The 24597-nt window shown below is 41.4% G+C and overlaps 2 protein-coding genes across 3 annotated transcripts; one reads left to right on the top strand and one right to left on the bottom strand.

The window, feature by feature from the left end:
- Positions 1-1538: 1538 nt before the first annotated feature.
- On the bottom strand, positions 1539-4960 carry LOC146696269 (ribosomal biogenesis protein LAS1L-like). Of its 2 annotated transcripts, XM_085474359.1 has the most exons (2): positions 3390-4959; positions 1540-3259 (listed from the first exon to the last, which is right to left on the bottom strand). In XM_085474359.1, exons 1-2 carry the CDS (start codon positions 4778-4780, stop codon positions 3181-3183), a joined length of 1470 nt encoding a protein of 489 aa, XP_085330485.1. In that variant the 5' UTR covers positions 4781-4959; the 3' UTR covers positions 1540-3180. The 2 variants fall into 2 exon arrangements, with proteins under 2 accessions (XP_085330484.1, XP_085330485.1); XM_085474358.1 differs by having other exon boundaries at positions 1539-4960.
- Positions 4961-10434: 5474 nt separating this feature from the next.
- LOC146696268 (glutathione hydrolase 5 proenzyme-like) lies at positions 10435-22478 on the top strand. The gene is made up of 13 exons (XM_085474357.1): positions 10435-10758; positions 14745-14762; positions 14966-15115; positions 15190-15297; positions 16888-17065; positions 17154-17314; positions 17539-17685; positions 17820-17950; positions 19991-20175; positions 20280-20371; positions 21755-21861; positions 22028-22138; positions 22225-22478. Exons 1-13 carry the CDS (start codon positions 10446-10448, stop codon positions 22360-22362), a joined length of 1839 nt encoding a protein of 612 aa, XP_085330483.1. The 5' UTR covers positions 10435-10445; the 3' UTR covers positions 22363-22478.
- Positions 22479-24597: the final 2119 nt, after the last annotated feature.

Raw genomic sequence — 24597 nt, 5'->3', positions numbered from 1 at the left:
CCTGTGGTGGCTGTGTTACTGGAATGTTCTCCTGTAAAGGATAGAAAACAAAAAGCCTCTCTCTGGTACACCTCACTAATCTACTGTGTTCATCTAATGTTCCCTTAATTATTCAAAGTTGGTTCAAGATATCATGTTCTGGGCTCTATCCTTTATATTAACTTTACTTAATCTAAATTAGGGCTGAACGATTATGGAAAATAATCTAATTGCGATTTTTTGCCCCAATATTGCGATGCGATATGCGATTATTTTTTAAGGTCTTTGTCTTCTGTATTATTAAACAAAGACAAGCAATACATCATATAGTATGGCCAATACTATATTACATTAATTTTAAACTGTTCTTTCCTGGAAGACAGACCTCTGTTATGATGACATGAGGTGATGCATGAATTGATGACTGACATTTTTATTTAACTTCTTCAATCACAACAGTATATTTGAACATACACAATAGTTTATTTTTAGCTTACAAACATCTGAGCATAAAGTGCTGACAAGGAACCCTGGTGTAAACATTAAAATGAAAGTCAGTACAATGTGCAGATTGCAGAAATATACATAAAAAAAATCAGTGGCTTTACCACACTCAGTTTTTCGACATCTGTGAACTAGACAGTCATTCAATTAAAAAATAATATTAAATAAATAAAACTAATAAATAAAAAATACACACATCTTACTGATCTCTGCAGTCAGTAACATTACACATAAAGTGCAAACATAATAGCAATTGTATAAACACACACACAAACACGCCTTTAAAATTTAAAGGCGTGAAATTGGACGGTCTAGTTCTGATTAGCGTCACCGCTGTCTCGGTGGAGTTTAATAAACTCGGCCGTCTGCTTCTTGCTATCTAAAATATAACCAGACACTGGTGTAAATTCTCGACTGTCTCATACTTCTGTTTAATAAGTTTTCTGTTTGACGTTTAGTCAGCTGTGTGAAAACCAAGGAGGAACCCACCCGGGGGATTAATAAAGTTTTATTTTATCTAATCTAATAACTTTAATCTCAGCCAAACCGATTTACTCACGAACAAACAAAACACTGAAAAAAGCCCAACAATAACATTTTTAGGTTGTCTAAGTGACTTATATATTACGTTTAACCCGAGCAGCGAAACTCCGCGGTGATCTGAAAATGATGTGCCGGGAGTTGTGCCGTTCTCGGCCGCATCAGTAACCCTCGAGCTCCCGGCTAGCTGTCGAGCTGGTGGGTAGCAGACGCCTCTGAAAACGTCGAAGCACTTTTGCAAATATGGGATATCTTGATAAACCGAGCAGATATTTGATGTTTACACAACTACTTTCTCGCCTGAAAATATGTTAAAAGTTTATTTTGTGACCCAGAAAGATTAGTATGAGTAATTTTAAAACTTAGTAGCGGCCGCCATTGCTGGAAACTGGAGTTTGGCTGGGCCTCGCTATGAATTCTGGGATATGGTAGTAATTTGGACAGCCTTCGGCGCGTCGCTGTGACGTAATCGGTCTACAAATGCGGCCTCAGGAGGATGCAGCCCATGAATTGTATAATATAATCGCAGTATAATCGCAGCCTTTGCGGTTAGAAAATTGCACTTGATCATGTCGCGATATTATCGCAAATGCGATATATCGTTCAGCCCTAATCTAAATGCTCTTTATGTGTGTAAAGAGTTTATCTTCTAACCAGGATTCAGTTCATTTTAATCCTTCAACTTAAACATGAAAATAACAATGTCTGCCTCAGTTTTACCATATCTAAATCATCAAACACCCCAAAAGTCCTAAAATGATCCTAAACCCATTTCAACTTAAACCTTAAATCCCCCCTTTATTTTGACACATTTCATGTGTCAAAATAATGTACAAAACTAAAAATGCTCAGTTTTCCCCACTCATGATCCAATCTATGTCATGAAAATGAACTTAAAACAGAACAGTCATCAGTCATGTGCTTAGCCTTAGTCCAGTCTTTACCTCAGTGTCCAGTTGGTCCAACCTTAGTTCAGTTCGTCCGTCCAGTCACCGTCCATTCATACGTATTCACACCAGGTATTTCCTCTTTCTTGCCGAGACAACAAGAAACTGTTCCTCTTTCACAGTTGCGAGTAAACATAACTAACCTCTCACCTATAAATGATTCTCTCTAACTAAGTGTGTGTGTGTATATGTCGTCCTCAAATGCTCTCTCATCTCACCCGTTGCACTTCTGACCTTCCACCAGACCAGAGGCTCATCAAATAGCCTCGTCTAACCTGCTCCTCAGAATAACTTAGACTCTGCTTTCATTAATGCAAACTTTCTGCAACTTAGTCTTTCTGAAAGACACACACTGTTTAAACCTCTGAATGCAATATCAATGCTGCAGATTATATTATTAATGCAATGGTGACGATGACGATTATTTAACAATAGCAGTAAAATAATTTCCCTGCTCCACACTCCCTCTCTCGACCTCTGGTACACCAGAGGTCGCAATACATTGTGTCCTCGCTCTGACCCTCTCTTGTGGTCCATCCGGCCTCGGGCCTCCAGGATCCTCACCCCCTGTGGTCGCCGAGATCTTCTGCAAAGGAAACAAAACACCTTTTCCTGCATCTCCCTAACTTATCATAGTTGGGACTCTTTAATCAAAAGCCTTATCCTAATTATGTTCTTGACTTATAGACTTGTATTTATATATATTCTTCAACGTTACTCATCATTTTACCACTCTCTTAAAACGCTGACACTAACTTCATTTTAAAACCTCACATTTCCTATGTTATAACCTGTTTTTGATATAGCCTTTTTATTTCATTTTGCTCCTTTTAATGTAACAATAAATTATAATTCTAGTTTATCAGACTTAATCAAAACCTATGCTTTCCTTCCTTTGGTCCTTCTTTAAATCAGAACATTTTGTCTTCTGAAAGTTTTATTTCTGCTTCTGCCAACATGTTTAGTTAACGAGCTCGACTGGACAGAAACAATCACAACTGCTGAACCTGCACTGTGCTCATGGTTAAAATTCCACAACATTTTGTCTTCTGAATATTGTATTTTTGCTTCAAAACTGCTTCTAGCACAACAAGAGTCAGCGGAGGCTGGAATGACAACAACAACAACAATCTTGTGCTTAACATAAAACAAAAAATAACACAAGTAACAAAAATAACACAAGTAACTTAAAAAAGCTTCAGTCCACATTTCAGTTTGTTGAGCTCGCTGTTGCTCCAGAGGAGGCCCTCAGCTGGCCGGGCTGGAGGCGAGGCCCCGGGGATGCTGCTCTCCAGCTCCAATGGCTGGTCAAACACAGTCATTATCGAATAATTGTCCACCATGAGGCACGACGGGTCGTCCGACTGTCCAGGAACTTTACCAAGGGCATAGTTCTTCCATGTGACATTATCAGTGCACACCTGCCACGGAGAACCTCTGAGGGCAAGTGCTCTTTCAGCCTGCACGTCTGCCCATTCGCGGTCCTCACTTCTCTCCGAGTCCATCGGTGAGGAGTGTTGCATCTGGTCCAGCAGCATACTCACAGTATATATGGGCTGCTGCTGCTGCAGAGGTGTGCTGGCCTCTGAGCGCTCTGTCTGTGTGTAGATGGAGCAGAGCTGGAACAGCTTCTCTCTGGTTTCCTGAGGGGGGGGATGCTCCATGTCATCCAGGACTAGCTGGATCAGGTGAGGTGTGCTGATGCAGGGGGCATCCAGACATGCAGAGAGAAGCTGCTGCCACCTCAGCTTGATGCGGTCGATGAAAATCCTGTCCTTCATTCTGGCTTTCTTCTGCAACCTTGTCTCAAAATGATATTCAATTTTGTTGTTGTTGCAGAGGAAGACTTCTGAAATCCATGCAGAAATATAGAAACACCTGTGACCGTTGGGCTCTTTGCTGAGCAGCTTCAGTTCCACAAAGAGCTTCTCCAGGAAGAGGTGAATGAAAGACGAAGAGTTAAGCATCTTTAGCAGGGGCAGCCAAAAGCGCAGGAAGGTTTGTGGGACTCTGGGCTCAGTGGGACTGGCACTGTCAGATGTTGCACAGCCTAATGCTTCCAGCTGCTCCATGGTAGGAACAAGAAAACCGTCTTCCAGCAGCACATCAATCAACAGCTCCCTGGACCCCAGTGCAAACTGCTTGATCTCACCCAGCAACGAACTCATGTCTGCTAAGGGGGCCTGCCACAAGCTCTTCCCCTTGTCTTCAGGAGACCCATCATCAAAAGCTTGGTACTGGTCCTTCTGAAAAGAGATCAGCAGCTCCCGAGCGTTTCTGCAGGCATCCACTTCTTTCTGCCTGGCAACGAGCTGCTCATCGGGGCCTCCTCCCAGCTGTCTGGACCAAAACTCCTGCTGGAGCCACTCCAGGGCCACCTTACATCCCTTTCGGCACCATTTCAAAGAAGGAAGAGTCCCATGCGTGATTTCGTGCCTCAGATCCACCATCCACTCGGGGATGTTCAAGTTTCCAGCCAGTTGCCTCCGCGACCAGGCCTTTCTCCCCGGCTGGCGGTCCGTGAAAAGATTAATAAATCTTATCAGGGCCGTCCCGTACATCAGGGTCAAGTCATCTCCGGTAAGCTGTCCGGACCGGTCCCGCACCTGGCAGCGCACGAGGTCTGCTGTGCAGTCCACGGCCACGGGCAAACTATCAGCGCACCTGGCCCTCCAAGCCGATATCCTCTCTAACGCAAACCTCTGCAGAGAGGAGTCCATCGAGTAAAGGTAGTCCCGAACCTGATCCCACTCCGCTTTGTTAAGCCAGGCTACCACATGGCGTGTTTTCTCAGAGCCCTTTTTATTCATTGTGCGCGCTCCGGACCTCACGCTCAATCTCTCACTCACCGGGAAAAGCCGCTCGCCTCACGCAGAGACCACTCGCAGATTTATATGACAGAGGACCGCGTTCAGAGCTTCGAGTTTTACAGTTGCTTGTCGCACAGCAACCAGGAAATGACGCTAACGTTTTCTTCGGCTTCGTTTGTGGCTGACGTTCACCCTGCGGGCACGCTGATGCCACCTGCTGGATTGGAGGATGGAGCGATGGTTCTACAGAGCGCTTATTTACATGATGCTGGTCATAAACGAGCTTTCTTTGGCTATGGTCAATGGCGTGTCCAGCGGGGTGGCCTGGGGGGGGGCACAGGCCACCCCCCCAACCAGACTGGCCACCCCAGGTGCCACCCCAAAGGCAAAACAATAAAATTCAATCAAATATCAAATGTCCGATTATGTTTTCACGGTGACGCTCAGATATCCGAGTGTAAGTGAATGCAGCATCGGCTTCTGCGCTATGTGCATCACGTTAGCAAAGGTAGGAGAGCCAAGCACGAAAGACGTCACTGCAGGAAACAATTTTTCGGTGAAAGAAAATGAGGACAGAATAAATGTTCTGGTAAGTAATATTAAGTTTGTTGAGTTTAGTAAACTTCGGCGAAATTAGAATACCAAGGAAAAAATAACACTTAAAGAATTATTGCAGCCGTGGAATATTTCAGACAGTATGCTACAGAGGGGAGCTAACATAAGAGTTATGAGTTATAAGATGTAATCTAAGTCGTAACATTGCTGTATGGAGCTGCAGATTTGGTTGCAGGTTAACATAGCTGGACTGGCCATCGGGCTTATTTGACTTATTTTTTATTTTTTTTGTAACGGCATGAACAATGAGAGGTGGTGGATTGGCCAGATGCAGGTCGATGTGTAGAAATAACTCCGTTGTTTGGTGGTGGCTATGGCGGGGCTTCCACAGAGGCAGCAGGTGGATGAGGGAAGGGGAGGCAGGAGGAGAGCCCCGAGGCAGCCGCCAGTCCGAGTGTCAGGTGAACTGAACTTCAGGTAAGAAGTTATGACCTGCAGTCTATCTGGGTCAGATATGAACCAAGTTTAGGTGGAGTTTATTTTCGTTGTGCTGACTTTTTACTGTCAGTTGCAATAACTCATACTGCGTTCTAGCCAGCTTGGAGTTTTTATACAGCTGTTCGGTTGCTATGATGTTACTGATAGTGAACTTTATTTTATTCATAAGGTTAGTTAGTAGAGTTGCCAACGACTCCTTAAAAAAATGGAATGGTCCCTCAATCAGAGAAAATATTACACGTTTCGTATTGAGCTGAGAAGAGACGCAGTTTGTCCCGAACTTCAGCTAGAATGGAAAAAGACACAAAGCTGGATTTATTCTGTCTTTACGCTGCACAGCTGCCTCTTCTCTCATCCTCCCTCTCCTGTTGCTACTTCAATCATGAAACTGATCGATGATCAGCTGATCGGCTTTTCTCTCTTGTTTGTTTATCGCCCACTTTGCGCCAGAAAGACGAAACCAGCAGATGTCGCGCTAAACAACAGCAGCACGTTTAAGCTTGATCGGCTGTTGTTAGAATTTATTTAATATTAATTTCTAGTATCAGCTGATGTTTGCTGGAGCCACAGCTGTAAAGCTGCTGGTCATGATGTCGGTTTGGATATCTGGTGAGAGGGAAACGTGAAGACCACCCACCAGGATCCTTTTTTATGTAGCTGACAGCTGGTAACTGTGCAGGGGCGGGTCTAGCAAAGTTTTGCCAGGGGGCCAGGTAGGGCATTAACAGGGAAAGGGGGCACAAAGAAATACTTTTCTTTCCTATTCTCATTTAAAATATCTAGCTTTTATTAAATAATTATCTAAATCTTACAACCAAAGTTTTTATCTGACGTAAAATGTATAGAAATCATACATATACCAAAAAGACTGTACATCACTGTCACAACAGGGTTTGTTTTCATTCAAAGGCTTTATGGCTTTAATACCTGGTGGGTCGGTCTGTAGTCAAAATGCCCGATTTTCTGTCCCAGTCCAGCCCTGCAGGTTATACTGGCAGTGTCACCATGCCAGCTGAATGTATTTCATCATCAGCCAGTGCTGTTCTTTATCAATATTACCAAAGTTTACCATAAGGCAGCATAGAAAGTATTTACTTGCTTTCAGGTTTTATTCAAATATTAGTCTTTTCAGTTGTTTCTCCACTTTTTTCCTGTTTCAAAATCAAACACCAGTTTGTGAGAAGATTATCTTCTTTTTTTAACAGGCAGAGAAAGTTTTGCATTGGCATTGGCTAATTTGTCAATTGTTTGCTACAAATGTTCGTATTTTAATATTCAAAAATGTTTTTGCCCAAAACATATGTGCCTCAGTGCCTCTCTCCTTCTGACATTGTTAAAGAAAACACAACAAACTTATAATTATTTAGATAGTTACATGTAGGTAATGTCCTCAAGTTCTGTATAACCACTTTTTCCTCTCTCTGTGTTTGTTTCTCGTTCGTTGTTGTGTGTGTTTGTGTGCATTTGTCTCTTTCAAACAGGTGCCGGTCCTCACCTCTGCAGTGCTGCCGTCTCCTGTAGCGCTGCATGGTTCTAAGCTAAGTTTCCTTTCCTTTTTCTGTTCTCTTAGATTTGTCCTCAGGTTTACCCGATTTCCTTCTTTGTCTGCTTAAGCCTGTGCGTCCCTTTCAGTAAGTGATTTGAATCCACCTGACATTCAGAAGGTCGTGGTAGAGCATATCATACGAAGGCAAGATGTCAAACACATCCAGTCCCAGGTTAGACTCCGTACCTTCTCCGGTAAGGTTCCCAGACCTAACAACAAAACTGATTATGACACGTGGCGCACACAAATTAACCTGCTCCAAAATGACCCCAGCATGTCCCCGCTGCAAATATCCAGAAAGATCCATGAGAGCCTGCTCCCACCAGCAGCTGATATAGTTAAAATGTGTGACTCACAGGTGCTATAGCGTACGGCCACAGCTTCACTCTGAGCTCCATCTCCATAGAGTGCAGACAGTGATATCTGATACTCCTTAAGACACAGGACAACAGTTTATTGAGATATTGTATTTTTTATTTCATAATATGTACTCCAACAACTCAATAGTTCTTCCCCACCTGCCTCAGGTCGCCTCCACTTAGGGAGATCCACTTAATGAGGTAAGAAACATCATCATCATCTGCAGCTTCCCAGCGCACCGTGATGTCACTGTCTGAGAAATTAGTTATCCTAAGGTCTGAAGGAGGAGGCACCTTCACTAGAAGAAAAGAATAATGTGTATGGGAATTTTTTAAAAATGGGAAAGCTACATCTTTATATCTTTCATTATTAATAACATTTACAGTACCGTGCAAAAGTCATGAGCCACACGCTGAAGTATTTCATTGGACATTATCTGTTTTTTCCAATCCTTTTTAATCCAGTTCTTGTACCTGACCATTTTCTGAGTAATGTTTTTTGTTTGTTTGTTTGTGTAAACACTTGTTTGTTTGTTTGTTTGTTTGTTTGTTTGTTTGTGTAAACACTTTGCACTGACCATTATTGGAGAATTAAAAAGCACCTAATTCAAGGAATATGTGTACACATAACAGAAAACTTGGGAAAGAACCAATTTGAAATCTTTAAGCACTTTGTTACTAGCGGCCTGTCACAAAAACACATTTTGTATAGTGTTTTTTTTTAATCTTGTTAATAAAATGTATACAAATGTGTGTGATTAATCACAATGTGTTAGTGTGTAATCACCCTGAGACATGCATGCCTGTCTGTAAGAGTCAGATCTAAAGCCACTTCTTTTTTTCTTTTTTTCTTTTTTTTTTGCCTGTCCCGTTTGGCTCTTTTGCCATCAGAATTGTTGTCTAAAGGCAAAGAAAGATGCCCAACGGATTTACTTTACCAAATTGACCATCCCAGCCTTGCCGTAATGGTCCATTTGATTCACCTTTTATTGTTTATTTTATTTTCACTTGCTGAATACGGGACAGACTTGACTGGGGGAAAGAAGGGGAGAAAGAAAGAGGGAAAGAGAAACAGCTGAGAAGAGGGACGGGGGAGAAGGGCAAAAAACAAAAACCAACAGAATGAGCAGAAAAAAAAAAAGAAATAAAAAATGCATATATCGATCACCTGGATCACCTGCTGAGAAAGAAAAAAGAAAACAAGCAGAAGAGAACAAGAGTAATAGAATAAACAGCATCACAATGATATATGGGAATATGACAGTAAATACTAAATGTTAAACATTATTGTGCAGCACATAAGATCAACAGAACACAGTGTGCTTTGAGGTAGGAGCCAAAAAGGGTGTAGTTTGTGGGTGTGATCACCCATGTGTACACCTGTGAGCATGGATGCGCTTGTTTTTTTTAAAAAGGTTCCTTCATGTAATGATCTGCTAGAGGGTGTGGGGGGGCCACAGCCCCGTCCTCCAGGGCATGAAGCAGGTATGGAGGAGATCAAAACTCCAGACATCCAGAGGCCCCCAGAACACAAGAGACCATGGAAGACCAACAGAGGGGCAGCCGCGCCACTGTCCCAGAAAGAGCTGAGGAGAGTCCCAGATGAGGGCTCACTCAGCAGCCGCGGAGCAGAAGCCAGGGGGAGTTGCAGTGACGCGCCCGTGAGCTCCGCCGGCAGCCAGCCGTGCCTGAGTGACCGAGTGGTGGTAGGGGGAGATAGGCCTCCAAACCTTGGAGGGCCTGAGATGTCCCCAGAGAGGTGGCGCCTGACACCCAACCTGACATATAGACACAGAAATACAGGCACACACATATACAAACATCCATTCCCACCCTCATGCTCTCATATGCACTTACTCCACACTCAACCAACGTGGAGACAGACATAAAGAGACGCTGTACACACGATCACACTCCCCAAGCGTACCCTACAAACCGGGTCTAGGTACCCTTGCCCCTGGAGGGGGAACTGCACCCAGACCCAGGTGGTATTACCCTTTTCCCTGCGGTGGGGGGAGGCAGACCGCCCCGACTCCGCAGCAGCAGGGAGGCCCCACACCCCAGACCGCAGTCGGACGGCCAACTCCTCCTCCTAGCCCCCCCCCCCCCGCTCCAGCAGGTCGCAGAGAATGGGGGTGAGAGAAGACTCCAAACCTCCCTCCACCCGCTCATTGTAGTGTTGATGGATTATATCTATATATATCTATATATATATATATATATAGATATATATATATATATATATATATATATATATATATATATATATATATATATATAAAACAAAACACAAACACACATAACATATAATATAATTGCAAGGAGGTATTTCTGTAGTCTATTGATTACTAGATAAGGGGTGGGATTAAATAAGCTTATGCTTCTTCCTGCTCCTTTTTGAACATGACAGTTATTTGTAGATGTGGTTGCTCGTTTTCCTTTTGTTTTGCTTTGTTTGTTTGTCTCTTTTTAATTCTATGTGTTTGTACTTTTTCAACATGTTCAAAATAAAGATTCAATCAATCAATCAATCAATCAAACGTCGTAGCAGCTACCTCTGCTTACCACAAACACACTTCTCTGCCACGTTGTACCTGTCAGTACTCACACAGCGGATATATGTGCGCAATACGTGGTTCTGGGAAATCAGGCGGTTAACTGTCAGAGGAAGTGAATTACCGACGTTTATGCAGAGAAGAAAGCAGCGATGCCTGAATCAACCGAGCACGTTGAGGGAGGAAATATGTCTCCCATTTCCCCCCTCAACGAGGACACTGAGGACGAGGACGTTGGGGGGGCAAATACGACTCCTATGTGTCCCCCCAACGAGGACGTTAAGGACGAGGATGTTGAGAGCGCAAAAACGACTTGTACTTGCCCGCCCAAAGTTCACCCCCTATTAGTTGTAGGTGCAGTTTGTCTAATTGTAGGTGCTCTAGTAGTTGGTCTACCAGCTTTTATCCTTTATTTGAAGGGTAAAAGTGAGTGTGTCAAGGAACCCAGTGCTGATTGCACCCACTGTTGTTTACGTGTGTGTGTGTGTGTGTGTGTGTGTGTGTGTGTGTGTGTGTGTGTGTGTGATCAGATCCCATCATTAACTTCAAAGACCCGGATCTAAGACCTGTTTTGTTCCCAACTGAAAAATCAGTATTGTTACTGACATCGTCTGTACTGACAACATAGAGGCATATAGGGAATAATATCAGTACAATATCAGGGTAAAGCGTGTAGACATGCTGGTCCAACATGTGGATATCACACTTTGCCTCTCCTAATTTAAACGCATACTTGTGTTGCAGTAAGCTGCAGTACCAACAGTGATATTTTATTTCAAGCCAACATGAAAAGAAATTTTTAAAGATTTTTTTGCTGCAGATTGTGAAGAACAATGCATAATATTCAGTCAGTTAAACACTGGAATGTATCTGGAGTGTATCTTATTCGAATGATTAGTGGCATATGGGGTGGCTGTAGCTTAGGTAGTAGAGCGGGTCACCTCTTAACCGGTTGTTGGTTCGATCCCAGTCTGCATGCCAAATATCCTTGGGCGAGATACTAACCCCAGGTTGCTCTCCCATGCATCCATCGGAGTGTGAATGGTTTGGATGGTAGTTAGGTAGCACTGAAAACCTGGGTGAATGAACAAGTTGTATAAAGCCCTTTGCTAGTAGAAAAGCCATTTACTATATTACGAAAACATTTACATGTAAATGCATATCAGCTAACTAGCATAACCCTTGGTATCAACTTGTTTAGGTCACAATTCTAGTATCAAGTCTTCCCAGTCCCCTAAAGAATATCAGCTTACATTCACCATTTTTCTGATTCTGTCATTTCTTTTTTTAATTACTCAGCTTTTTCTCGTGTAGCGTTCAATTCAGTTAATTTAAACCTTGTAATCTTCAGTCTTATTTAAGCTTTTTTTGCTACAACTTTTAATATTTTTCTCAGTTTTTTTGTTTGAAACAGTATGTAATAATTTACTTCCACTTTTTTTTTATCTGCAAACACAATGCTACTGTCTTTTCTGCATTTTCTGCATACAAATTTTAACTTTCTCACTAATGTATAAGTCTTTGGATCAAAATAAAGTTGGTCCTCCTTATTCACCTAAATTCAGTGCAGGTTCAGTGCAATTACCAAAACCTAACACAGGATTAAATCCTTTCACTTTTAAACTGCTGTTTAAATTGCGTTTCTACTGAAACTGAGCGCTCAAAGTGCTTAGTTCCATCAGAGAGCTTTGTGGTCAGCTTCATCTGTCCAGCATCAAACCCTATGGAAAAAATCTTGTGTGTGATATTTGACATATTTAACTTGGTGGTTAAATACTGAAATGAGGACTCTTCTTTCTGTGATAGATGGTTAAATTGGAATTCATGCTCTTATTTCCTCCCACTTGGACGATTGCAACTGACTTTACACTGGTCTCAGTCAGTCCTCTCTGCCCTGTCTCCAGCTTGTCCACAGTCCTGATGCTAGGCTCCTCACAGACACCCGAAAAAGTGGATTTAGGATTTATACAATTTAAGACCCACCTGTTTGTCTGGAAATGATCACGTTAATTAAAAAAAAACAACTTTTTGTTTATCGAGTGTTTTTTTTCTTCCATTTTTATAGACAATAACATTTGAACATAAACAACAAAAGGAGGACCAACCAAACAAAAATAAATAAATCAGGGAGATTAGGCCATTTAGGTATAAGTTTGACATACACAAGGTTACAAGTTGAAAATTATGTACAACCTGGATACATATTATTACCAGAGATAATATAAAGGAATACCACAAGACTAGAGAGTAATTTCTCAGAAAGAAAATGTTTCCATTTCTTCAAGTATTGCTCACATTTTTCTGAGGACAGTCTCAAGGAGAAGGTTAGTCGCTCCATAACGTGAATTTCTTGTAGTATTTCTGTCCAGTCCGAAACAGTTGGAGGTTCCTTTTTCAACCACTTGTGTGTTATAGCTTTTTGGCTGACCACCTGAAATACCTGTAGCAGGTATCTGTCTTGTTTCTTCAGTCCAATTGGGATGTTGGCTAAGTAAAAGACACTGAAACTCCTCTCAAGATGTAACCCAGTTATCTGCTTGGTTCTTTAGACCACTTCTGTCCAGTAGGGGGCGATTTTAGGACATTCTCCAAAAATATGGAAGTGGCCTACTGAAGTTTATGGAGTTCTTTAATCTTAGGGGTGATTAAAAAAACCTCAGAGTTTTGTTTCCAGGTGAACTCTCTCCATGGATCGGAGCTTGAAGTAGTGGCTGTGGTTTTACATATTTTAGACCAATCTTCTTCAGATGGATTTATTCCAGCCTCTTTCTCCCATCTGAGTTTAATGTAGGTGGTAGACAGTTTCCTTTCTGTCTGTAGTATTGAGTAGATCATAGAGATTTGTTTTGTCAGTTTCCCTTTACATGCATTTATAAATATTTGCACTAATGGCTATTTCTCCTTGGACACAATATCTGTATTAAAATTATGTCTTAATTGGAGATATCTAAAGAAGGTTGTAACTGTCTGACATTTGTTGAAAGGTATCGACACCTTATTGAGATGATATTTTTCAGTATGCGGTAATACCAAAGTTTCACCAATATTTAAACCTACTATCAGTTTTTGCGGGGGTGAATTTTGTGTCATATGCTGGCCAGTGTAGTATTCTTGCATCACTTTCTTTTTTTTCTGCTCTTGACGAAGGCGGTCGCACTTTTCTCCTCTCCTCCTCTCCCTTAGCTTCCCTGCTTAGCCTCTTATGTCCTTGTCTAGTCTCGTGTATTACTTTTCCCTGGAACACTCTCTCACAGTCTGTTCTCTAAAACCTAAAAGAGGAATTATGGATTTGATCAACTGGTCCCTAAATGCAATTAACACCCCTTTCTCAACAAGATGTTTGGGCTCGGGTGAGCCTGAGTGCTGAAGATATCTACCTATTCGGAACCATGGTAACAGGGTTCTGGCTGATCGGAGCTGGCTTGGCCCTGACTTATCGAAGGATTAAGAAAGCGGAACGGGCTGTTCAAACCCCCACAAGGCTGCCCGCTGGGATTGGAACGATGGGAGAGGCGTGATTTTCTCAAAATGGGCTCATTGAGTCAGCACGGATAAGATCTTGGAGAGGCTGACGGCTGCTGTGAATACTCAGAATAAGATCTCTGACTGCACACTGGATACATCTCGGAAGGGCTAGCTCGGAATAACATCTCTGGGCGCAAATTGGATGACATCTCGGGGAGGCTCACTGCCGTGAGTTCTCAGAATCGGCTCCTTGAGCACAAGAAATGGCAACATCACAGAACGCAAGTATGGTGAAGCTCGCGGCTCTCCAACGGGAGATTGAGAGACCAGTGTTGGACTGTAGAACTGCTTTGAAATTCATGTGAGCTGTTCGCACTAAAGTAAAAACCACCATCACTTCACGCGGATACCCCTTTGGCCCCAGCTGCAGTGGTCTCAAGGCTGGAGCTGAACAACACCCTGATAACGACTGTTGAGTCTGTTCTTTCCCATTCCATGCAAGGCCACCTGGGTTGGCTGGAAGACTGTTTACTTAGCCTGGCAGGGCGAAGGACACTGTCTCAGCTGAACTCTGGACACGCACACACATACATATACACTGATATGCACACACTCATCCCCCCTCCCTTTCCAAACGCCTTCGATGCTTATTCCCTTCCGATGCTGACGGGGATCAAGGAGACCAGCGCACAGGCTGCAGGCTGCAGGCTCGGATGTACTGTCTAATTCGGCTGTCTCTCACCCTTTACCCACTCCTGTTGCTTGTCATGTGTTTCTTTGGCGTATTAAGGGTTGTTTCATGATCTTTGTGCAGAGGTGGTTTTTTTCTGTTCTCAAACTGATCTCCCTGTTGGAGCTCAGTCTGGGGGGAGTTATTTTTTTTCTCCTTATCTTTCCTCATGTGGTGCATTTTCCATTGTTATACCTCTCTGACCTGTCTTTCCCATTTGATGTTTTGTGTAATGTATGTATGGTCGGAGGGTAAGATGACGCTGCCATTGCGTGCAATAGGTTGGTTAATTAGGTTAATTTGATTGTGGGACGTGATTGAGATTAAAATTCAGTGAACTGTGCGTCCCTAGCACATGCATCAACGAAGACAACACATCGTCGTGTTATTCAGTCATGGCAATTTAATTGTGGGACATTATAATTTTAATAAAGATTAAAATTTAATTGTGCACACATGATAACAATAACACTAAAGTGATAACAATGAACTGTTTCAGGGACATTCTTCGGAAAGGCGGCTCTGCAGTAGATGCTGCCATTGCTGCGCTGCTGTGCACCTCCATCATCAACCCACAGTGCGCAGGGATCGGAGGCGGGGTCATATTCACTGTGATGGACAGCTCTGGTAACAAAACACCCTTGCTCCTCTTAGCTCAGCCCTGCTGGGGAATAACATAATAATATGTCATCTTTTCAAAGGTAAAGTGAAAATCATCAACTCCAGAGAGACTGTCCCCAGAAATGTGAACTCTGACCTGCTTAAGTTGTGTCGTAAAACCACAGAGCAGACCACGGAGTGGCTACAAGGTGGGCTGTTTTTCTGCCATAATGCTAATATTTATAATGTTTTAGTCTAATCTGCTCTTGGACTCACCTTTATGCCACAGTTAATTTATTCTGTACAGGTGGCTGCTAATGCACACTGAGTCATTCCTCTTTCCTCAAGAAAGCAAAACAGAAATGATAAAAAAGAGAGCAAACCACTACAGAGGGTTTGGCCGTTGGCATTTATTAAAGACAGCGAGTCAGTTTCCTATATGACATCTGTCAGAGTAATCGAACATAAACACAATGAAACACATGCTAATTAGTTTCAGAAAAAGCCAGAGAGATTGGAGTAGTTAGATCTTTCTCCAAACAGGTCTTAACAGGTCTTTCTCCAAATCATGCACAAGATGTAACACAAAAATGTTAAAGCTGTAGTCAGTTATCTGTAGAGGTTTTTTTTTTTTAATTCAGCACTTTAGTCTGCAAGACAAACTCAAGATATGAAGGATCATACCTTTGTTTTATCACCTGAGAGGGTTCTTGTCATCAAAGAAGCGAAGGAAAGAGACAGCATGACAGGTATCTCGTTAAAATGTCATCCTCCTCCTCACCTCAAACCTCATCTACTGAACAAAAGTCAGGACTCTAACACACTAAGGAGTGCATAAGCATTATTATTTAATTACTGTAAACAGACTGGACAATCAGCGCTTCCAACTCCAGGCAGTCAACAAACCAGCTAAAGTACAACAGCTGGTGATAAGCTAACATTAAAGCTTTCTTGCCAGAATGCTGTCCCATCTTTCCCATTTTCTGGTCTTCAATTAATGTAAATTCCTCCCCAAGACCAATCTTAACTCTCCTCACAAGTCCATCTTTATCAGTCATTGTTTCTAATTTGGCTAATCTCCACTCGTTCCCTGGCAGATTATCTGTCTGTGGAGGTGAAGCTGGAAATGTTGTGAGATGCTAAAGTGGGGCCAGAGACACAGGCTGCTGTGGATGCACATGTCCCTGTCCCATATGTTCCTGTCAGCAGAGTACAAATGACCTTCATTCATTACTCCCTGATTGTCTATAGTGTGTTGACTTTGAAGGGAAGCTGTGGATCCATATGTAGAATCAGCATAGTCTCTGTTAAGAAGCGTCTTTTGACAGCATTTGAGTATGGGATGGACAGCAATAAGAACTGGGAGTAGTTGGAGCAGTTCACTTGTGGCAGACATAAAAAAAATTAAGAAAATAGAAATTAGACATTAGAATATGTGTGAGAAAGATGAATCAAGAAAAAAAAGGGGGCTACAGACACCATTTATTTATGGGGCCCAGAGTTCTGTGCTACACTCCTGCACACAGGCTGCATAAACAGTAAGAAAAGTAAATATAAGATATGCTAAATGCTTCTTTGAGCCAGAAATAGTGTAAATATAGTGAAATAAACTAAAAGTAAGTGTAGGATGCAAAATGTTATTTATATGTATGTTAGTTAGTTTATATGTTAGTTATTTACACCAAATTATAACAGACATCATCTCAGATTTAAAGGTCAGGACCTTACAGTTTACTTAAAACACGAGCAAATGTATGTGGGACTTTCCAGCACTGACTATCCATTATCTGTCTAACCAGATAGCAGATGGATTGGGGTTCCTGGGGAAATTCGAGGTTATGAAGCGGCACACCGGCTTTATGGGAAGTTGCCGTGGGCCGACCTCTTTCAGCCGACCATCAAATTAGCCAGAGAAGGATTCCCTATTCCTTACTACCAAGGTCAACACATCCCACGCATTAATAATACGTCAATACGGTATGAAAAACACCCACAATGTGATTTCAAAAATACAAAGAGCAAACAATGAATGGTTCAGCTTTATTTCACTGTCTTTGTCTTTTAGGGAGTTATATTTAGATAAAAATGGGAACCTGCTTAAGACCGGGGATACTGTGAAATTTGAGAAACTGGCTGACACTTTGGAGACGATCGCAAACGAGGGACCAGATGTGTTTTACAACGGAACAATAGCAAAGAATTTAATCAGTGACATTCAGGATGCAGGTATTATCAGACGGGTTTCATCCTGCTCTCTTTCTGACCGTTTTCTATGTCTGCCAGGCACAATGTTCTAATTACAAATTAGAAAATTAATTGGCTCTATAAAAATCTGTCATCTCTCAAAGGCCACACTGTGATCTGTCTGGATCCATTCAAAGTCTTGATTATGAAATGCATTGTGTTCATTTTTGCTCAACAAAATCATTTGTTTCACTGGTTTTGCTCAGGAGGAAAACTCACACTGGAGGACTTGGCATTGTATGAAGCTAATGTGACTGATGCTTGGAATATTTCTTTGGAAGAGTACCGGATGTACTTCCCTCCGCCCCCTGCAGGGGGAGCCATACTCAGCCTCATCCTCAACATCATGAAAGGTTCCTGATTGTTGCTTCTAGCATGTAGAGTGTTTAATAAGGATCATTTTCTTATATGAAACAATCTTTACAAATGTGATACACTAAGAAATGATGTTTTAAATGAAATAAATAACAATTATTTATATTTTCAGGATACAAAATGAATTCAGAACCTAAGACGACTGATGAAAAGATTTTGTTTTATCACCGTTATATTGAAGCTTTAAAATTTGCCAATGGATTAAAGAAACATATCAGAGATCCAAACTTCAGCTCAGATAAAGTAAGTATCTCAAAATCCTACAGATTTGCACCTGCTTTATTGCATATAGTATGATTATATTTAAGTGACTAAATGGGTAAAAGGAGCAATACCACATCAGCCTCTGCTCTGCCTGAACCCACTGCTCCACCCCCGCCTGCAGCTCATCCACAAACCACATCCCACCACAGTCGGTTTATGCACACTGATAATGAGTTGTGGTCTGAAGTGTTGTTTTTTTGTTTTTGTTTTGTTTTTTGTAATATCTCTGAGCATTGCACAGTCGGACTTTGGGTTAATTTGCTGCGGTGAGATTGTGACTTTGTGTTAATGATCAGTTTATCAAGGGCATTTGCATATCACTACCGGTACTTACCCTCTTCTATAAGCTCTTATAGAAGCACTGAGGATGTACTTATTATTTTAAGATAAGATAAGATAACTCTTTATTGTCATTGCACAGTCATACATAGTACAGTAGTACAATGAAATTGGAAAAACTGTCCTACGTCGGCACTACATATAACACAACACGACACGATATGACACATCACAACGTAACAAACAACACAACACAGTATATTAACTTAGTATAAAAAAGAAGAATAAGTGTATGTGTATTGCACACTGTTATTATTGCACATTAATTATTATTGCACCTTGTTATAAATATAAATATTATTGTTATCGTTTTAAACATTGTTACCTCCCCCTAAAAAGTCCAGGGAGGTATCCAGTCAGGTCAGCTATTTACATTGATCAGGGCTATTGCCCTGTTGTAACAGCTGTCCTTGAGTCTATTTGTTCGGGACCTCAGCAGCCTGAACCTCCTGCCAGACGGCAGCAGCTTAAACACCCGGTGTCCTGGGTGTGTGCAGTCCCGTAGGATGCTGCGTGCCCTCTTGAGACAGCGAGTGCTGTACAGGTCCTTCAGGGAGGGAAGAGGATGTCCAATGATTTTTTGGGCCATGTTGATGACCCTCTGGAGTGTGCTGTGGTGCAGCTGGAGAACCACACACCGATGCAATATGTCAGCACACTTTCAATGGAGCAGCGGTAGAAGACGGTCAGCAGCTCCTTCTTCAGGTCCATTTTTCTGAGGATTCTCAGAAAGTGGAGACGCTGTTGGGCCTTCTTTAAGACCGCAGAGGTGTTAGAGCTCCATTGGAGGTCTGTGTCTATGTGCACACCCAGAAACTTGAAACTGGAGACCCTTTCCACGCACTCCCCGTTGATGCTGACAGGCTGCAGCTCGGACTTCCTCCTTCTGAAGTCAACTACCAGTTCTTTTGTTTTGGTGGTATTGAGGTCCAGGTTGTTGTCTGCACACCAATCTGACAGCCTCTGAACTTCAGCTCTGTATGCAGTCTCATCTCCCCCTGAGATGAGCCCCACCACAGTGGTATCATCTGCAAACTTGATGACTGTGTTGTCTGGGTGGGAACTAACACAGTCATGTGTGTACAGAGTGTACAGTAGGGGACTCAGTACACAGCCTTGTGGAGAGCCGGTGTTGAGGCTGAGGGCTGAGGAAAGATGAGGCCCCACTCTAACTCTCTGTACACGGTCTGAGAGGAAGTCTCTGATCCAGCGGCAGGTGGTGGAAGGAAGTCCAATTTCCAGCAGTTTATCTATTAGTCTGTCCGGGAGTATCGTATTGAAAGCAGAGCTAAAGTCAACAAAGAGCAGCCTGGCGTAACGGCCCTGCACTTCCAGGTGAGAGATGGTGGTGTGGAGCGTTGTAGCAATGGCATCTTCAGTTGATCTGTTAGCTCTGTATGCAAACTGGAGCGGGTCGAGTACTCTATGCATTTTACTGCATAGAGTACTCTGAAAAAATGCTTTGTGTCTCAGCCTTTCCCAGTAACTCTGCATTTTTATTTCAGCACAATTCTGAGCAGTGATGTAACTTTTAAAACCTATAAGTATAAATAAATGTTTTTAAAGCAGATAAACCTAAATTACTTTTATATTTGTCTCAAAGTATTTTAGTATGTATTATTATTCATATTATGATTATTGTTAATTTTGTGTAATTCCGATGCTCTGTATTTCACACAGATGGCAAAGAATTTGACAGAGGATAGCTTTGCCAACCACATACGGAGCTTGATCAGCAGCGACAAGACTCACGATCCCCAGTATTACGGCAAAAACTCATATCTGGACAGCATCGGCACCACACATGTATCTGTGCTGGCTGAAGATGGATCTGCTGTGTCTGTCACCAGCAGCATCAATGATGAGTCCGTACCTGCATCATTCTGTTTCACTGTTAGAAACCAGCTGACTTTTCCACAACAGTGTCACAGGGTTTAGACCTAGTTCATTTAATGTTTACTCTTTACAGATTTGGGTCCAATGTCCTCTCTTCAAGCACTGGAATCATCCTCAACAACCACCTAAATGACTTCTGTGGTAGAGCTGATAACATCTTTCATGGTAAGGGATCAGCAGGATTCCTTCTAAATTTAATATTTAATAACAAATATTCTGGACCTCTGAGTTCTGATAGTACTAATTTGCAATTTTAATTCATCTTCTAAACTAATGTGTTAAGCGTGGTTAATATAACATATACTTGATAAATATGCATGTTTGTACATATTAGCGTGTCGCAACATAAGAAATTTGAAAGAAAATACAACAACACCTGGGGAAACTGCACACCATGAATTTTTAATCTAATAGTACCAAAAAAAGCACCACTGAGGAAATTTGCGGAGAAAATGTCATTTCATAATTCATTGTGGCGCATCATGTTTTGTTGATCATGAAAATGGTCAACAAAACTGCCAAACCAAAGCACATCAGGTAAATTTGAATTAAAATGGCATTTTTCATTTAATGTCATAGCCTGCTGAAATGTTTTGAATGTTTAAGAACAGGCACAGTTGAGCTCTGAGTGAACTTCTATAAACACAAATTACATAAACTCTCTAAATCTGTCCTCAGCTGGTCACAGCAGATGACTGCCCCTCTGTGAGCCTGTTGCTGTTGGAGGTTTCTTGCTGTTAAAAGGGAGTTTTTCCTTCCCACTGTCACCAAATAGGGGCTCATCTTATTGTTGGGTTTTGTCTCCATTGAAGTGGGTTAACCTTAGAGATGGGCCGATCTGATATTACGTATCGGTCCGATACTGACCTAAATTACTGAATCGGATATCGGAGAGAAATAAAAAATGTAATCCAATCCATTGAATATCACAAAAGCACCTCACAAAAATTGCGACATAGCGTAACCCAGCTTATAACCTTGTAGCACATCGGAGCAGTATGCGTCACGTGATAGAGTGGATGTAGCGTGCAGTACCGATCAGCAGTCTGGATGAGCAAAGTTTTGCCACAGGGCCAGGTAGGGCATGAACAGGGAGAGGGGGCACAAAGACATACTTTTCTTTCTTATTCTAATGTCTAGTTTAAAAAAAATTATCTGAATCTTACAACCAAAGTTTTCATCTGATGCAAAAATGTATAGAAATCCATTATTGTATATAGTAACTATTAAGCATCATGAGGTGGAGGGTGATTCCCTTTTATTATTTTTATTTCTTTTTTTTGTTGGGAATTGGTAACCCTATTAGTTTGGTTCTTTAAAATTGCTGCTAAGTACTTTTTAACATATCAGAATAGGGAGGATGGTGTAGGTTCATGTTTATTAGATTGATCAGTTTTGCTGAACTATGAAATATTTCGGGTGCAGTGCATTTTTTGCACACAGGTATAACAGAATGGCTTTAGCTTGATCTCATCATTCCGAGATTCATGGAGACATTTTGGACTGTAGTTTTGTCCTGCTATTCAAGGTCTTTGTTGTATTTCTCAGGGGAGCGGCCTCCCTCCAATATGGCCCCTTCTGTGCTGAAGTCTCCGTCGAAGACGCTGGTGATTGGAGGGTCTGGTGCTGAAATGATTCCACCGGCAGTGGCCTCGGTATGTATGCATGGTACACACACAAAGGTGCCATTATATATTAAATAAAATAAATTGATACGGACTGATGCCCGTCTTTGCTGCATCATAGCAACAAGATTCTTCGACCTAATTTATCCTGTAATCATCACATTCTCACCTCATAGATTTATTTTTTCTCTCCAAGGCGCTCATGAACCACCTTTGGTTTAGAAAGAGTCTTAAGGAGGCAATTGATACTCTGGTTGTTCTTGTAGACTCTAAAAGTGAAGTAAAACCTGAACCCAAGCTTGAAAAGGTAATTTATTCAATGTATTTAAATGATAAATTAATAAGTTCTACTTCTCTTGTTCCATCTGAGTCTCTCTCCTCTTTGCCCTGCAGGATGTAGTTGATGGTCTTGAAGCTAAGGGACATAAAATAGCAAAATTCTACAACACAGTTAATGCTGTGGAAAAGGCGGGCAGCTGTATCTCTGCATGGTCTGATGAAAGGAAAAAAGGCAAAGCAGCTGGTTACTGAGACCAAGAATCAGTGATGTTAGTTATAGAGTATGGTCTTAAGGTTATGATAGCAGAGCTGTTTGTTTTCATTTTTTCGAAATCTCTCAGTCAGAACATGGTGTATTATGTTTAAGTGGAAGCTAGCGAGCTAACTTCCTGCTAACTTCTAACTCTGTTAAATTTCATAAATTTAGACAGTTTGTAACTCTCAATGATGCCACAGTGATCGTTTGACTGTGGGACCCAGAAACGGTTAATGACATCAAACTTAAAGACCTGATAACTATTTCAAACTATTTACAGAACACCAATAGGAAAGGATGGTTTTGTTTTTTGTTTTTTAAATTTTTGCTGACAAGCAGAGGTGAAGTTTTTACTGTTTCTTCCCTCAGTAAACATAAACAACGATAGTATTCAGGAAAAAACATTAAATATATATTTATTTATCATGACTCTAGTTTTACATGGCCTATCAACACACTTTTAACACAAAAGTGAAGACTCAGGGTTGTCTTGGGTTGTTGCTATAGCATCTTAAATTGGTCATGTGATTGGTTTATTGTGGCTATTTTTCCTCAGCAAATCAGCAGCACTTTTGCGATTGTTTCGCCCTGAGGACAGCTTCAACTGTCTGAGTGTTGAAAAATAGTAACGCGTCCGCACCGCATTTTCTTGTTAGTAAGGGTAACTGCGTTGTAAAGACTGAATAGTAATTAGATTACTAGTTACTGATAAAAGTACTTTTAACGCCGTTATTCACGTCACTGCTTGTGTCTAAAAAAAAGTTTGTAATATTGAAAACATAATGTGATGATCAGATTATTTAAATCCCAAATTTAATGCAAAATAGTGCAAAGACAGCATTGTAAACTAGAATGTTTTTGAAAAATGTTAGGGATTTATATATCTGCCTCAATTTTATACGATCAATATGACGTTTTAAATATTTGTTCATCATAAATCATAGAATATAAAAAAACAAGGACACAGCTTTCAGGTTGAAATGTGAAGCCTATGACGATGTTTCTTCAACCTGCATCAGGCCAGCAGGAAGAGACTGACTGCAGAAATCTTTGGTTATATAAAAGATTGTTGGAAAATGAGCTACAGACTTCATGTTCCATTCCACCAGTAAACAATTCATATTTTCAAGTCTCATCAAATTTATGTTTACTTTGTAAATTTTAGCCCACTGAATTGTCCAGAAGTGAGAGAAAGTAAGGTCCACTTTATGGCAGCCCTAAGTTATCTATCAATTGATTTGTAGTATAAACAAAACCAAAAACATTAGGAGTCCTACTACACAAGTGCAGTTACTAGGGATGGGTACCGGTGTCCGGTGGTCTGACATAAACGGTAGTAACCAGACCGAAAAGCAGCGCACATTTCGGTGCTTTATTTCGGTGCTTTTTTTTTTCGATTCTAGCCAATCATTTTACGTTTCCGAGAATGGTAGGCGGGGCCAGGTACGTACGTTCTTTTAGAGCAGAGCTACAGATTAAAAATGCCCAAGACGAAGCGGTCAAAAGTCTGACTGTACTTCACAGCAAAATATGCAAACTCAGCAGCCTGCAACAAGTGCTTTAAGCTGATACTGTGATACTGTGCAAAGGAGGTAACACCTGGCGACGCATAGCGTTTTTTTAAAAAGCCGAGAAATGCGCCGTATTTGATAGCTTGCTGCGAGACCTCACACCGTGCACATCTACTGCAGGTGGGTTGCCTGTTATCGGACCCGGAGCAATATCCCCCAAAAACCCGAAGAATGGAGTCTTGGCCACTAGCCCTGCCAGTGTAGCAGAAATGATGACGGATGATGATGCAGCAGCAGCCGTTCTTCTCTGCGTGAGTAGCTTAATGTTGTCCGTGTGTAATTTTCGTTGAGTAGGCTAACCACGTTATTACGTTAATGCATGTAAGGTGAACTAGTATAACGCCAGGACTGCCATAATGAAATAATTAAATACACCATTAAATAATTAATTAAATTTGTCAATAATTAATTAAAATTGGAATTAATTAATTAAATAAATTGTTATGACACATGTAATTAATTAATTATTGACACATTTAATTAATTATTTATGTATTTCACATTTTAATTAATTATTGACACATTTAATTAATTATTTAATGATATATTTATTTATTTCATTTTGGCAGTCCTGACGCCTGGCTCTCATCATGAAATAATTTTATCTGTCAGCCTCACCCATCAAACTCAGGGGGCGGGGTTAACGCTGCCCATGCAGCT

This window comes from Copadichromis virginalis, linkage group LG12 (assembly GCF_057382275.1).
Source record: "Copadichromis virginalis isolate Kocher_CV1m ecotype Utaka linkage group LG12, C_Virginalis_male_GT1.1, whole genome shotgun sequence".
NCBI lineage: Eukaryota > Metazoa > Chordata > Actinopteri > Cichliformes > Cichlidae > Copadichromis > Copadichromis virginalis.
The sequence above is the reverse complement of the archived record's forward strand: the minus strand, read 5'-3'. Positions and strand labels throughout refer to the sequence as shown.